This window comes from Anopheles coluzzii, chromosome 2 (assembly GCF_943734685.1).
Source record: "Anopheles coluzzii chromosome 2, AcolN3, whole genome shotgun sequence".
NCBI lineage: Eukaryota > Metazoa > Arthropoda > Insecta > Diptera > Culicidae > Anopheles > Anopheles coluzzii.
This window is the reverse complement of record NC_064670.1, coordinates 11,684,955-11,698,578: the sequence shown is the minus strand read 5'-3', so window position 1 is coordinate 11,698,578 and position 13,624 is coordinate 11,684,955. Positions and strand designations below refer to the sequence as shown.

Here is a 13,624-nt window from a genome sequence, read left to right as displayed (position 1 = left end):
AAACACATTATCGCAGAATATTTGACTGTTACACAAATCGTTGATTATTCTAATATTTCATAGGAGAAACAGAAAGAGAAAGAGAGAATGGACGAGATGGTGTGAAATCTGTCGGACACACTCACACCATCATCGTTTGACAACTCGCATGTTCAGCTGTTTGTTTACCAACAACAAACAGTTTGTTCCTTGCTGCTGCTGCTGCTGCTTCCCGCACGGGTGCGTTCGAGAGCATGTCGGTAAAAAAACAGAAATGCTTTTCGCAGGCCGACAAGCTGGAAATCATAGCGGCCCATGAAGCAGGCAAATCGCGCATCGAGCTGATGCGTGAGTACGGGCTGCCGCTATCGAGCTTCTACCGCATTATACGCCAGAGGGACTCGATCATACAGCAGTGCTTGCAGGGCAATGGCAATCTTCGACGGAACCGGGGCGCTGGATTCCCGCACGTCGAACGGTGCGTGCTAGAGTGGATCCATCAGCAGTTCGACCAGAGCCTTCCCATGGAAGGGCCCACGATAAAGGCGCAGGCAAAACTGTTCTCCATCAAGCTCGGCATCGAGGACTTTTGCGCCAGCAACGGTTGGCTGCACGGGTTTAAGAAGCGACACGGCATAAGCTTTAACCGATCGCAGCATGAGGAGTTCCATCGCACGCTACCGACCGGGCCGGACGGGTTGGGTGTTGATTGGGCTAGTCGCTTTACTGCTCTGCTGGACGAGTGTGACTCGAGCGATATTTACAGCCTGGTGGAAACTGGTTTGTTTTACAGCTGCCTGCCAGAACAAATCGACCACTATCAAGGGAAGGATTGCCGCCACGGAGAACACGGCAAAGATCGCGTGACAGTGCTACTTTGCGGTAATGTTACTGGAACGGATAAGCTTCCAATTCTCGCTATAGGCCAAACCAGCCGGGCTACGATTGCAAAGGGTAAGCAATGTTAATCCATCGCATATTCGTCGGCCCGTTTCGTAATTGCTGTTACTTCCAATTGCAGATCTACCACCGCCTACCATTGCCACCTATGAATGCAACTGGAACGCATGGATTACAAGGGAATTATTTCAAGCGTGGTTGAAGAAAGTGGACCAAACCATGCGAGCGACTGATAGACAAATCGTGCTACTCGTCAACCACTCTTTCGCCCACACATTTTTGTGCAATTTGACGAATGTTAGAGTAATATTTTACTCTGCACGGTCTGGGGAAGTGCAAAGCCCGCATGGCACACTAATCCGCGCGTTCAAGCGCAACTTTCGCTCGGAACTAGTCTCCCATTTCTTGGAGTGCCGGAAAAACGCGATCGTACCGAACGTTAGCATAGCGCACGCTGTACAAGTTGCGGCTCAAGCATGGGACACTATTACCAGCGACACAATAGTGAACAGCTTTATGCAGCCGCACTGTTGGATGGATGGGCTGTGCGACAGTTCCGAGCAGAGCGACAACAAAGCGGATGCGATCTGGCCCCATGAGGCGGATAGGCAGCTCCTCCTACTTGCGCAGAACAAACCGTTACCAAACTTTGGCGACTACGTGCGAGTGGATGAGAATGTTGCTGTCGCTGGTATGCTTACGGACGATAAAATCGTAGAGATGGTTATGAACCTAGAGCAAACGGATGGTGCGAGCGGGGAAAATAGTGCTACAGATAGCGAGAAGCTCAAGATGACGGTCGGTAAAGCGATTGTGAGTAAGGGCGAAAAACGGAAAACAACTTCTCCCGTAGTGCAAACAAACCGGCAACGAACCCAGCAGCAGCGTATGGTTGCGAAGTTCACTGCAGCTAAGGCAACTTTGAACGAGATGGATGTTGAACAACATCATCAAACTGCCGTACGAAAAGAGGACGCTTTGGATGCAATCAAAAAGTTGCATCAATTCTTTGACCGGCACGACGATACGAATGAGACAACGTTTGAGATGCTGTATGAGCTGGAAAGGTGTGTCCAAAGCGTCAAGGAACACAGTATTCATAGTTTCAAATAAAAAGGTAGAACAAAAACGTGATACATTTTACCCGATGGTTTCTATCGCTGTTCACTGTGGGTCTGTAACAGTGCAACAATACAGTTTATACCCGAATCTGTAGCAGTAGTTGAAATGAATGAAGGTCTGAAAAATACATACACTAAAGAATATTTTTTCCAAACACTACAACAAGAATCAGATTTGTTTTTGAGACACTTTCTACTGGTTCGCTAGATAAAGTAATCGATGCATTTTATTTCAAAATTCAAATTTTGACTTGAAAGTTATTAATTACGTGACACTAAGTCTCTCTAACGTCCCAAATCCCTTTCCTTATGCTTGTTTGTTGGTTTGCTTTTGCTGTGTGAGTGTGAGTGTGAGAGTGTATTATGTTACCTCTCGCACTTGTGGTTGGTATGTGGTGTCTTTCTCTATTAGTTGCCTTATGATATAGTCGATAAAATTCTTGTATTTATGGATTCCATACATAGCCTAGATTCTGCTGAAGTACTCCGTCTAGGTGAGTTGTGAAGGGAGCGCTGCCCATCTACTAATGTTACCTTCTGCAAGCAGAGGTGCCACCATCACGCATCATAAACTCACTCCTTCCTATCCTTCCTAGCTAAACAGGACGCCGAGGACGACAGCCACATTCCGGTGTTATCCTCGCACCTTTGCGTCTGGCGCATTGGTGGGGTGTTGAGCTACACGTTAGTTCCTATTGATTAGAGTGTTGTCTTAATTTCTACAACCTTTCTATCGTATTAGCATCGGAAACGGTCAAGGTGAGGAAAACCCTCGGGAAATACTAAACTACCTCCGCACCTCTCAGCCAATCCGTTCAAACTAGAAACATATCTAACGTTTCAATTTGTTTCTATACACTCTAACTTGTACGCTCTATTGGACGAGGAACTAATATGCCGGTATGCAATTTATTTTTTATTTTTTGTTAACTGACACCAACACGTCGTTAATATTCGAAAGGACACACACTACTGTGTGAAGTATGAACGAAATAAATAAACACTAACTGTCCTGGTACGATTTCTGACTCTAGTTCCTGTATTTCACGTCTCAAACACGTTACAATAATTGATGAAACTGAATTGCGGCATTCAATGGCTGGCAAACCATATCCAAAATCCAAGGATAAAATTCATGAAAAATCGTAGTGATTGAAAGGAACTGAAATATTTTTCTTCACGAAACGTTTTCTATCCATCTCCTTCTTTTTGCTCTTTCCTCTAGCAGAACACGGTTAGATGGAAAGTACCTTGTTAAACCTATTGACTAACAACACGTCGAACACGGGGTAATTCATTAATATTTCTAATAAAATTCACCATACAATCCAGCAACCTATTCTTCGCGTCGCGCCCCGTGACTGTGCCTGAGTAGTTGGTTTTGCTGTATTACTACGCAACATCTGCCCACACACATTCCCCACATTACTACACTTCCCTGACCTATCATCATCCACGCCCGTTTTGCATCGCCAATATGTAATTAGTTAGTTAACATGGATTTCTTCATGATTTTGTTTTGGAATACTTTTACGTTGCTCTCATAGTTTCATGTGTGTGTGTGTGTATTAGTGAGTTTTGAGCTGGAGATTTTTGCATTCCAACCTAGTACCCTAGTAGTTGTTGTTGTATGTGTTATCGACGTGCGGTTCAAACTTGAACATACGTCTTTCCCGTTCACCGGGAAGGCGCTAGATTATAATAGTGGCAGGCATTGCATTCTTCCCTCATTACAACTACCCAATTTTATCGATGCCCATTGTTGAATGTTAAAAAGTAGCAGGAAGTGCGGATAGTATAGGACAAATTTAAAATAGTCGTAATGAAAGGACCGACCTTAGCGGTACATAGAATATAAGAACTAAGCCTGCACACGTTTGCCTACCGAGCCCTAGTAGCGGTGTAACATAATCGGGACAGACAGACTGAATACTCGCACGAAGCAGTAGGATGAGGATGGTTTTTTTGCATAAAATTGATACCCACTCTATACTACCGAGATGAGGTACACACAGGAAAAGAAATTCATTCGTTTCTTCTTTTTACCGGTTCCTTACTGGGATGTTTCCATTTTCCCCGCCGTGGCATTGTTGGTTCCAGTCGCCGATACAGCTCCAGATGAAGCAGAAGAAGCACCTGATTCGTCCTTCTTTAACATCTTGCTTCCATCAGCTGTTAACAAGTACATAAGGTACACACGACGTTGTTAGTATAGAAAATCGAGCTCGTTCCCTTCCCAACTTCCGTCCAATAGCGCTTACCTTCACTGTCGTTACCCTCCGTACCAGAGCGGCGACGTTTGCGATTGAAGCGCCAGTTGCGGCTGCCGGCAAACTTCGGTGGCGGTAGCGGTTCGATGCCGAGCACCTTGTAGATCTGCCGGAAGGCGATGCAGCGCAGGAACATCTGCGCCGAGACGGTAATGTCCTCGCGCTGCTGCTTGCTCAGACCGGCCAGCGTATCTTCCGGTTCCTTTTCGCACGGATCCAGCAGCCCGGGACCGTTGATAAGGATAGCGGATGAGATCGCTTCCATGACGCGGCGCAAGCATTCGCCCGGCGTGAGTACTTCACCCGCGGACGAGATGATCTTTTCCAGCAACAGCTCCATCGCCTCGAAGGTGATCGAATGAAAGAGAGGGCAAGAAATATTATTCATCCACTCAAGTACAGATATAGCTACCCTAAACTTACCCATTGACTAATGTGGCTCCAGATAGGTATCCGTTGGCACAGATCGCGCATAATGCGCATTATCATTACGCAGGATTGGAGCCCTGTCGCTCTAGCCTGTACCAGACGACAGCGGCAGCAGCAGCAGCAAATTGATTTCCGACGATAGTGGGGAAGAAAAAGAAAGCAAAACTTACTCAATGTTTCTCGGAACATGCCTTCAATCACACTTCAATGACGCTGGTTCGGTTCGGGGGGTTTTTTTTAGCTTCTTAACAAATCATTTTAACAATATATGTCGGCGATTTTCCCCCGATGAAATCATAAAAAATAAGATCTACTAAAAACTTACTTATACTTATAACAATTTCATTGTACTCTCTGCTTCCGTTAGAGCGAATAGAGCCGATTGTACGACATGGTAAGGTAATCGTACCGCATCTTAATACAACATTTAAAAAAAAAACTACACATCTACGCGAAACGTGAAGTACAAGACTATTAACACTGTGCAATCGATTTAGTTCCTATATATTGCTGTTACACCGCTTAATGGCATTCGGCATGAGCTAACAATAATCAATATCGACAACATAAATGCAATCATACTGCATCTTTCATGCTTTAGAGATCATTCATTTTTTTTTTAAATATTGTTTTGTTTCGTTTTAGTTTAGTTCTTCCGAATGCCATCAAACCAAGGTAACTGCAACCCTACCAAACAAAAAAACAACAACATATTTATACACTTTCGTTACTACTACTTGGTTTTGAGTCTCTTTCCTTGGCAGACGGGCCCTGCCCTTGCTGCAATATGCCGTTGTTCTGGCTGCAGCTGTTCACGTTTTAATATCATTGAGCATCTTGAATCTTGGAAAACTGTTAACTTGCTTTACACGTAAAATCCTTCAATGCGGATAATATCTAACTGTGCGAAACCGCTTCCTCTCCCCTACGCTCTTTCACAGCTACACCACCGTTTTTAGCTTCGAGGTGGGCACTACGTAATGCTACATTATAATTTTAAGTAAAACAAAAACCACTCGCCACCAAACCGGGACACTTTCCTTTACGTTTTATAGATGGAGAGAGAGATAGAGAGATAAAGTGGGTGTGTGGCGCTGCCCTGCACTTCTGTCGAGCGAGGGCTACCAGCTGCTACCCCAGTTTGGAGTGACTTATTTTTTATTAAAACAAAGAGGAAATTCAAAGGCTAAATCGATGTAGTAATTACGGTAGTATGCGTTGATGGTAAAGAAAAGATATTAAGTAAACAAAAAATAAGGAAAATTTTGGAGTAAAAAATACACAAACCTGGAACCATTTTGCATGACGCAGTGCGGCTAGCGCCTGCAGGCAGGGCTCGCGTGGCAGCAGATCTTCGGTATTCTGAGCAGCCTGCTCCGCTGAAGGTGCATTAGCTTCATATTCATATTTTTTTTTATATTTGGTTGTTCAGACATTTTGTTGTGTTTTTTTTATTTATATGGTTTGCACATGCATATGTTTCATATGCAGACAATTCCAGTATTGCAACATGCCAAAAGGCACAGGAACGATACCGCGCGTTTGTCGTTTTATATTTTTCGTTTTGTACGTTGATTTTTTTGGTTGATAAGTTTGTGTTATTTTTATCCCATTATTATGTTTGTTTGTGTTGTCCCCCCCAGGGTGGATTGGGGATTCGATTATTTTCGTTTTTGTTGGTTTTTGTTTTGTTTTTGTTCGACGACAAAACACGTTCGAGTGCAAAAACCAGATGCAGATGGTGCGGAGGGGGGCGCGGATGTTGGATGTTTTTTGCATTCGATTCGTTTTTTGTTTTCGTTTACATTATGCATTACAACAATGCGCACGGAGCAGTAGTAGCGGTAGCAGTAGTAGTAGTAGTAGTAGTAGTAGTAATAGTAGTAGGTAGGAGTAGTAGTAGTTTCGGTTTCGTTTTAACATATAAAATGAAGAAAAGAGAAAAGAATTATTTTAGACAGGGTGTTTGACCATTCCGTTTCAACATCATCGCATTTAGTAGGTACATTTCAGATCAAGACGACGATATTTATTGTTACACTGCTAGTTTTCGAGAATTTCGTTTGCACGAAACAGAAAGGATAGCATCCATCAGTATTGCTTCTTGCGGTGCAACCCGCTCCTCGCGGACAAGCGTGAAGAGCAAAAGATGGCAGACACACGTTTGGCTGCCTCGAGAGGTTAGGTGACACGTCTCGTCCCGCCGTAGTACACATCCGCAACACTAATGGGCATCCTTTGCTTGGGTCGAAATCATACCTGGGCATTCACTGGACACAGAAAGGAAATAGAGAGGCTCACCATTCTACAGTTCTTCTACTGCAAATATTGATGCTCACCATCTCATTTCCTTTCTTGTATACTAAATACTCGATCGATGGTCAAAAATCCTGTTTAGGGTAGTATGTTTGCATCGTTGCCGTTTGGTTTGCTATTTCTTCTTCAACTTTTCTTTATTTTGCTGTTAGATTCTTCTCTACACCACCGTATTCTTCTGGCATTCTTTTCATCTTGGCACTGACAGTACTGTTGCACCACAGTTGAATAAATGGGAAACGACGATGACACGAACCAACAACGACATGATTGTGCATCAGGACACAAATTCCCACCAAAATACTTTAAAGAACATCACAGTTCCTTTTACAAAGCCATTCGAAAAAAAAACCTGCCTGAAGCGTCCTTTGCAATCAACCACTCGCCACAATAATGTCGTGTCTGGTTCTGCCACAATCGGCCAAATTATTGTTTGCTACTACTAAACTAACGCAGGCTTTTAAAGGCGAACTTCTTGCTCACTTTTGACCTCCGAATCTATAGCTTAGCTTAAGGAAGATCAAGGATTTGTTGCAAGAATAAAAGACTACCAGAAAGATAGATGGGTCCCAACAATACATTGGATAAAACAGTGAAGCATCCTTGCCAAACAAATACTAAGCGCGCACATTATGGGGCACAATTTGTTGCGCAACCTATTGCGTAAAGCATGTGTGTGAGCTATGCTTGTAGCTAGACATTGAACAATGTGGCAACATTCGCTTCACGCATTTCCAGTCTTACTGAGACACATAGATCAATTCGGCTGCAATGCTTATGTTTCTGCAAGTAATATATTAAGATCTTACGGCAATAAGGAGAACAAAGGGACATGCTAATAACACAAACAAAAATGCACTATTTTCTAAGCTCAGCTTGAAGGATTTTAAATAACAGAACGTGATCTGCACTGGAATCTTCAAGGATGAGCTTTTGAAAAATAATAGCAACACACATTTATATGCACATTTCGTCCTTAGGCATAGACGAAGGTCAAAACTAAATATTTTAAGACGGGGAAAGTGGCTTGCACCCAACGCAGGAAGGTACAGTGTCAAACTGCACTTGGTTGTATTTGTACATTATCGCTCTGACTTCAGCCGAGTGTATTATTTTTGCTTGAATTGTTGAATACCGTCGGGAGCTAATGAAATGTAGGTAATGAATGGAGTCTTGTTGAATGAAGCGGAGTACGCGGGTCGGATTGCAATTTACTAATTTGAATTCAGTATCAATTGGAATAAAGAACCCGTAAATTAATCGGTTCCAGAATTTTGTGCAATCTATAAGCTACAAGACTATACAATAATGCTATACAGAGGCTTTCAGGGGTTCTCATAAGGTTGGGACACTTTTTTGACACTTTCTTAAGAGAACAGCATCCTATTTGGACCGGCTGCTGGTGAGTCGTATCAATTCATATTGAATTGAAATAAGAGCCCCTGTAAGTTTGCAAATTCAAATTAGCTACCCTGCCATCATCATATCATATCATATTCGTCCAAAATTCAAACCATCTCAATGTCGCCCTATTACGTGTGTGCAACATTATTGTCTCTGACACTAATTTGTGTCAAAGTACAAAAAACTAACACCTTTAGCATGATAAAAACCTGCCGCCGTGTTTTCAAACGGGAATTGATATTCCAACTCCTTTGAAAAAGCCAATAGGACACGACCAATAGGAATAGCCACTCATAGCTCAGAGCAAAAAAGAATTACGATGAGTGGGGGAATGAAGGATGCATGTGAATGAAAACAACAAATAGTTACCAACACGCCTGCTCTTACGGTTCCAATAACAGGGGCTGCTATGAACGAACTTACCTTCACGTAGCAGCGGAGACGTGAGAGATATTTTCACCGTAATCGTACCATCGGTAACGAGCACAGCGCCTTCGACTGGTGCCATTGTCACCGTGTAACGATGGTCTTCGGCAATTTTCTTCAGCTGTATTGGCAGCTCCGTTGCAACGCGTTTCAACAGCGACGTCGTCGGTTTCTCGGCACACAGCACCACGAGCTGTACACAGTTGTCGCCGTGTAGCAGCAGGCCTAGAGGAAACGAAAAACGAATAAACCATCGATTAAATGCACACGGCAAAAGCGGATCAAATGCTCTCGGACGACACCTACCCTTAGCGAGCAAACCGACGCGCATCACACCCTTCAGCAGACGGATTGTGGTTCCCTCCGTTTCCTTGTGGAAGGAAATCATCTGATTCGCTTTGCCATTACCATTGCCAGCGGTCGTCGATGGTTGCTGCGATTGAATTTCCTGCTCCTTCGATTGATCGTTAGTCGGTTCAGTTTTCTGCTCGCTCGGTGCGCCTGCAGCGGCCGGGGCTGCAGCTGCCGGGGCCGGTTGGGCAGCGGGGACGGATCCAGTGGCACAGCCGCCCCCGGAAGTCATTACATCGGACACCAGCTTCAACGCTCGCTCTGTGTGCGAAACAATGCGCTGGATGGTTTGCAGCTCCTCCTCCTTCGGGTAGATTTCAGCATGACGCGCTACCACGTGCCGATCGTCGGATGACTCCGGACGGCGCCCGGGCAGCATGCCAAAGAACGGATGCCGCCCAAACGTTCGCATACCGTGCTCTTCCTCCATCTCTGCGTCTGCCATGCGGCGCCGGTTCCAGAACTCTTCCTGCATGGCCTGCCGGTGGGCACGGGCTTCCGCGATTTTCTTCTGCTTCACCGTCGGCTTTATGTCGACGACCAGATCCGGCTGCACCTTTTTCTTGTACTGCAACCGGTGGCGCCGGCCCTTCATGTGCATTTCCTTCGCGTTCGGGTCGTTAAACTTGCACTCGCATAGCTTGCAGCTGAAGCTAACCAGCTTGCCATCGTCGTCCTTGATTTCCTCGATAAATTCGCTTCCCACCGGTCGGACGGATTCTTCCGACGACTCTGCACCACCACCACCAACACCGCCGCCTCCACCGGCGTTGTTGACTCCAGCCGCAGCACCACCGGCCGCCTCGGACGACTCACCAGCAGCGCTCTCCTTCTTCTCTCCATCCGCGTTCGGCGTCGGATCGCACGCCGGAATCGGTTTTCCAAGCTTGGTGTGCAGCTTCACCACCTTCTGGTGCTTGGCGCCACGCACGTGCGCTGCATACGCATCGTTACCCGTGCACGTCACACCGCACAGCTCGCAGTGCAAACTGTTCGGCGGGCGGGCCGGGGCAGTACCGCCCGGTTCGGCGGCCTGTTTCAGCAGCAGCTCGCGCTTCTTATGCTTCTGGCCCTCCAGATGCTCGCGATACGTTTGCGGTCCAGCGCAGCTGATTTTGCACACATCGCAGTAGTGAATAAGCATCGGCTTCGGGGCCGGCTTGCGCGCCTTGTACGGCCCACCGCCGTGACCGTGACCATGGCCCTGCATACCACCCTTGCCGCTTTTGTAGTTTGACCACGATCCACCGGCCGGTACCGGGCCACTCGTAATGACTGCCGCTCCGCCCGGTGCGCCTGGCATTGCACCGCCACCACCGGGAACGTTCGCCGGTGCTTTCGTGTTCGGCGGCGGCTGCTGCTGCTGCTGCGTAACGTACATCGTGGTCGCGCCGTACAGTGCCGCGTCGTAGCCGGGATAGGTGGCGGAATTATTCGGCACCACGGTGCCGGCAACGGCTGCCGACTTTGGTGTCGTGTGGACCGTGGTAACGGTCTGCGAGTAGCCCGTCGGCTGCGTCGGCACGTAGGCCTGGGGTTGAGGAGCAGCCGCTGGCTGATGTTGAGTCGTCTGCTGGTACTGCTGACCTGCCTTTGCCGGTGGCAGCGATCCCCGGGCGGGCTGCGGTGCGTAAGCAGTCGCCTGCCCCGGCTGAAACCCGGCGATGACCTTTGGCGCAGTGCCGCCCGCGTCGTATCCGGTCGGGGTCGAGTAGCCGGCCGTTGCCCCGGCCGCCTGCTGGTAGTACGTTTTTGAAGTATCGTACGTCTGCGTCGTACGGCCGTACCCGTAGTCGTATGTTGCGGCCGTTGCCGTGGCTACGATAAAACGGGGTTCAATCAGTATACACACAATTACCACATTGCCCCAGTGAGCGGAACACCGTCGTTGGGCATTTTATAACCTTCGACATTTTTTTGTTTCTTCTTTCTGTCGACTTACTTGCGTATGTCCCTGGTGTCGCAGCGGGCTGGTACGCCTGGTCGTAACCGGTTGGACGTGCCGTTCCGTAAGTAGGTGCAGCCGGTGTCGGCGCTGGTGCTACTGCGTATCCCGTCTGTGTCGTCGGATACGCGGTCCCAGGTGCCGTCGTGCTGCGGATTAAAACGTGTTTGGAAACGTTACTATTTTTCAGTGCGGAGCCGTAGCGTAATGTTTGAGTCGAAGTTGTTCGCTTTTTCCACTGACAAAGAACCCCACTGCGGCGAAGGCACGGACGAGAAGACGAAGACGATCACTCACGTTTCCGAGCAGCACACTATTGTTCCCAGCACTTGATAGCAGAAACTGCCTGCCCTTTAGAAAGCATAGCAGCGCATCCGGCAGCCGTGTCTTTCTTGACATCGGCAACAAACACAGAGAGAAAGAGAGAGACGAGAAAACGCCGTTCTACGCCATGCAAAGTTTGTCGCTCTCTTCAGGAATGCACAAAAAGTGCAACCAACTCGCCCCCCTGTAGGAAGTGTGTTTCGGAATGAGTACCATTAACTCTTGTTCTCGTCCGCGCTTTTCGTTTTGGTTTGTTCCCCTTTTTAGCGATTGCCCAGCAACCCACCGCGTCCTGCGGCACTTGGGGGGACTACCACCTTCGAGGGCTTTGCGATTATCATCGATTTTTGCAAACACACACACACACGCACACACCGCACTATCTCACACCGGAAGTTCGTCCCCGTCCTGTGGAGACTCTGTGGGCACAATGGGGAATCGCAACCGATAGTTGCTCCACAACCAGACGACAGCGACGCTCTTGTTCTCTGATACTTGAGAATTCTCCTCTGTGTGTGCGCGTGTGTGTGCGTGTTTGTGTGCGCTGGATGCAACCCACCACCGCTGCAGTTACCCATTCACTCGCTCACACCCTTTCCCCACGCACCGTTCTAAAGCGATGTGCGCGAGACCATCACCAAGTAGCCAACGTCAGGGCCGGGGGATCACACTAACTAACCAACCAACCAACCACCTTACTGTACTGCACTTGGACACATTGGAAGGGTTTCACTGTTCCAGAACAGTACGAACGCGTTTGTCCCCCGTTACACTTCCGACAGTTTTTAATTATGCAACAAAGCGCTTTAAATACCTTCTCGTGAGCAGACACACACACACACACTCAACTCTCACGCCGTGTAGTGAAAACGACGGTGAAGGTGGGGGCACTAGGAAAAACATGTTTCGTCACGACATTTTCCACGGTCCCAGAAAAAAACTCCACCACCCCAACATGCTCGGAGTTTGTGCCCGGCGTGCTAACACCGCACAATTTCTATTTTCTACTGACCCGCATCACACATACACGCGGTCCGCTTCCGTCGTCCACCACCACTACACCTGTTTGCACATTTATCTCATGTTTGGTTGGTTGGAAAAATGTTGCTGCAAAAGCAGCACACCGCATCAAACCGTGCACAGAGAGCTAAGCATACTACGATTCAACCCCCCCCCCCCCCACACACACACACACACACACACACACACTCGCACATACATGCACACGATAGAAGCAGCAAAAAGGTTTGCTCTCATCCGGCAGATCTCCCACGGCATGTGCATGTGATTACTGTGCCATTCTGGGAACATGGAAATGCCGGCTCCGCTGCCTGCTTATCCGCACTTTCTATCGGTGGGCGTCATCTTTTGCTACCGAATCTACTCCGAAATTGTAAACGATTTAAGCCATTTACCCTACCTCGGAGAGACCCACACAACAAGCGCTTTTGATTCGACTTACCCATACTGTGTGGCTCCGTGCGGAAACCCAAAGTAATTGTTGGTGGCCATACTTTCCGGACGACGGTGAGCTTATGGTGTATGAAGAAAACGAGATTGCTCGCTACTTGTTCTGCTTCTTGTTCCTCGACGTCTTCCACTTCTTCGTCTTGGCTTGGCGACGATTTTTCTCCGCCCGCAGAGCAGAGGAACCCCGTAGCCCTGGCCTGGCAAACGCTGTTTCTCTACGGCTTTGCACTGCACCGGAATATGGATGTGAAATGTGGTGACCGCCAAGCACGCCAGTTAGATCGGTTACAGCTGGGCCATGCAAGCTAGTGACTTTTTGCCCGTAAGTTCGATATTCCAAACTATTTTGTTTCAAACCTTCTCGATGCTTTCTAGCCGCACTGTGTGAGCGTAGCGCTGCGCAGCAGTGTGCGAGAGAGCAATTTTTGACAGCTGGATGTGTTTTTTTTTTTTTAATTTTGACTGTTTGAAGTTTTTCGAGCAAAACACAGTTTCTCCGCCGAAGCGCCACCCAGCAGGCACACAAGCTGCTCGAAAAAAAATCAAACTATTTTTACTCAATGCTACGATTTATTAATTAATAAGACTATTTATATTACTTGCCATGTGTTCTCCGGCTAAGATAAGAACCATACTTATCCAGCCAATTATTAGAAACTTTACGTACAATTAATTACGTCTTGGAAAGA

The 13,624-nt window shown here is 47.2% G+C and overlaps 2 protein-coding genes across 3 annotated transcripts; one reads left to right on the top strand and one right to left on the bottom strand.

Annotated features, from left to right (window-relative positions):
• The first annotated feature begins 160 nt into the window (after nt 1-160).
• On the top strand, nt 161-2,013 carry LOC120961318 (tigger transposable element-derived protein 4-like). Its single transcript, XM_040385022.2, has 2 exons — nt 161-933; nt 1,001-2,013. The coding sequence occupies exons 1-2, from the start codon at nt 234-236 to the stop codon at nt 1,990-1,992; spliced, it is 1,692 nt and encodes a 563-aa protein (XP_040240956.2). The 5' UTR covers nt 161-233; the 3' UTR covers nt 1,993-2,013.
• Nucleotides 2,014-2,200: 187 nt separating this feature from the next.
• LOC120961315 (zinc finger RNA-binding protein 2) lies at nt 2,201-13,363 on the bottom strand. Of its 2 annotated transcripts, none has more exons than XM_040385019.2 (8): nt 12,928-13,363; nt 11,139-11,290; nt 9,152-11,014; nt 8,843-9,070; nt 5,987-6,093; nt 4,694-4,789; nt 4,262-4,613; nt 2,201-4,172 (listed from the first exon to the last, which is right to left on the bottom strand). In XM_040385019.2, exons 1-8 carry the CDS (start codon nt 12,975-12,977, stop codon nt 4,054-4,056), a joined length of 2,967 nt encoding a protein of 988 aa, XP_040240953.2. In that variant the 5' UTR covers nt 12,978-13,363; the 3' UTR covers nt 2,201-4,053. The 2 variants fall into 2 exon arrangements, with proteins under 2 accessions (XP_040240953.2, XP_040240952.2); XM_040385018.2 differs by lacking the exon at nt 12,928-13,363 and adding an exon at nt 12,280-12,447.
• Nucleotides 13,364-13,624: the final 261 nt, after the last annotated feature.

What these genes read in the sequence shown, in the direction of transcription:
- LOC120961318 (XM_040385022.2), top strand. Translation starts at nt 234, where the DNA reads ATGTCGGTAAAAAAACAGAAATGCTTTTCGCAGGCCGACAAGCTGGAA. An exon ending in CCGGGCTACGATTGCAAAGG is followed by an intron (nt 934 to 1,000) that starts GTAAGCAATGTT and finishes TTCCAATTGCAG; the next exon opens with ATCTACCACCGCCTACCATT.
- LOC120961315 (XM_040385018.2), bottom strand. Translation starts at nt 12,368, where the DNA reads ATGTTTTTCCTAGTGCCCCCACCTTCACCGTCGTTTTCACTACACGGC. An exon ending in GTGTGTCTGCTCACGAGAAG is followed by an intron (nt 11,291 to 12,279) that starts GTATTTAAAGCG and finishes TTTAATCCGCAG; the next exon opens with CACGACGGCACCTGGGACCG. An exon ending in GTCTCCGCTGCTACGTGAAG is followed by an intron (nt 6,094 to 8,842) that starts GTAAGTTCGTTC and finishes ATGAATATGAAG; the next exon opens with CTAATGCACCTTCAGCGGAG.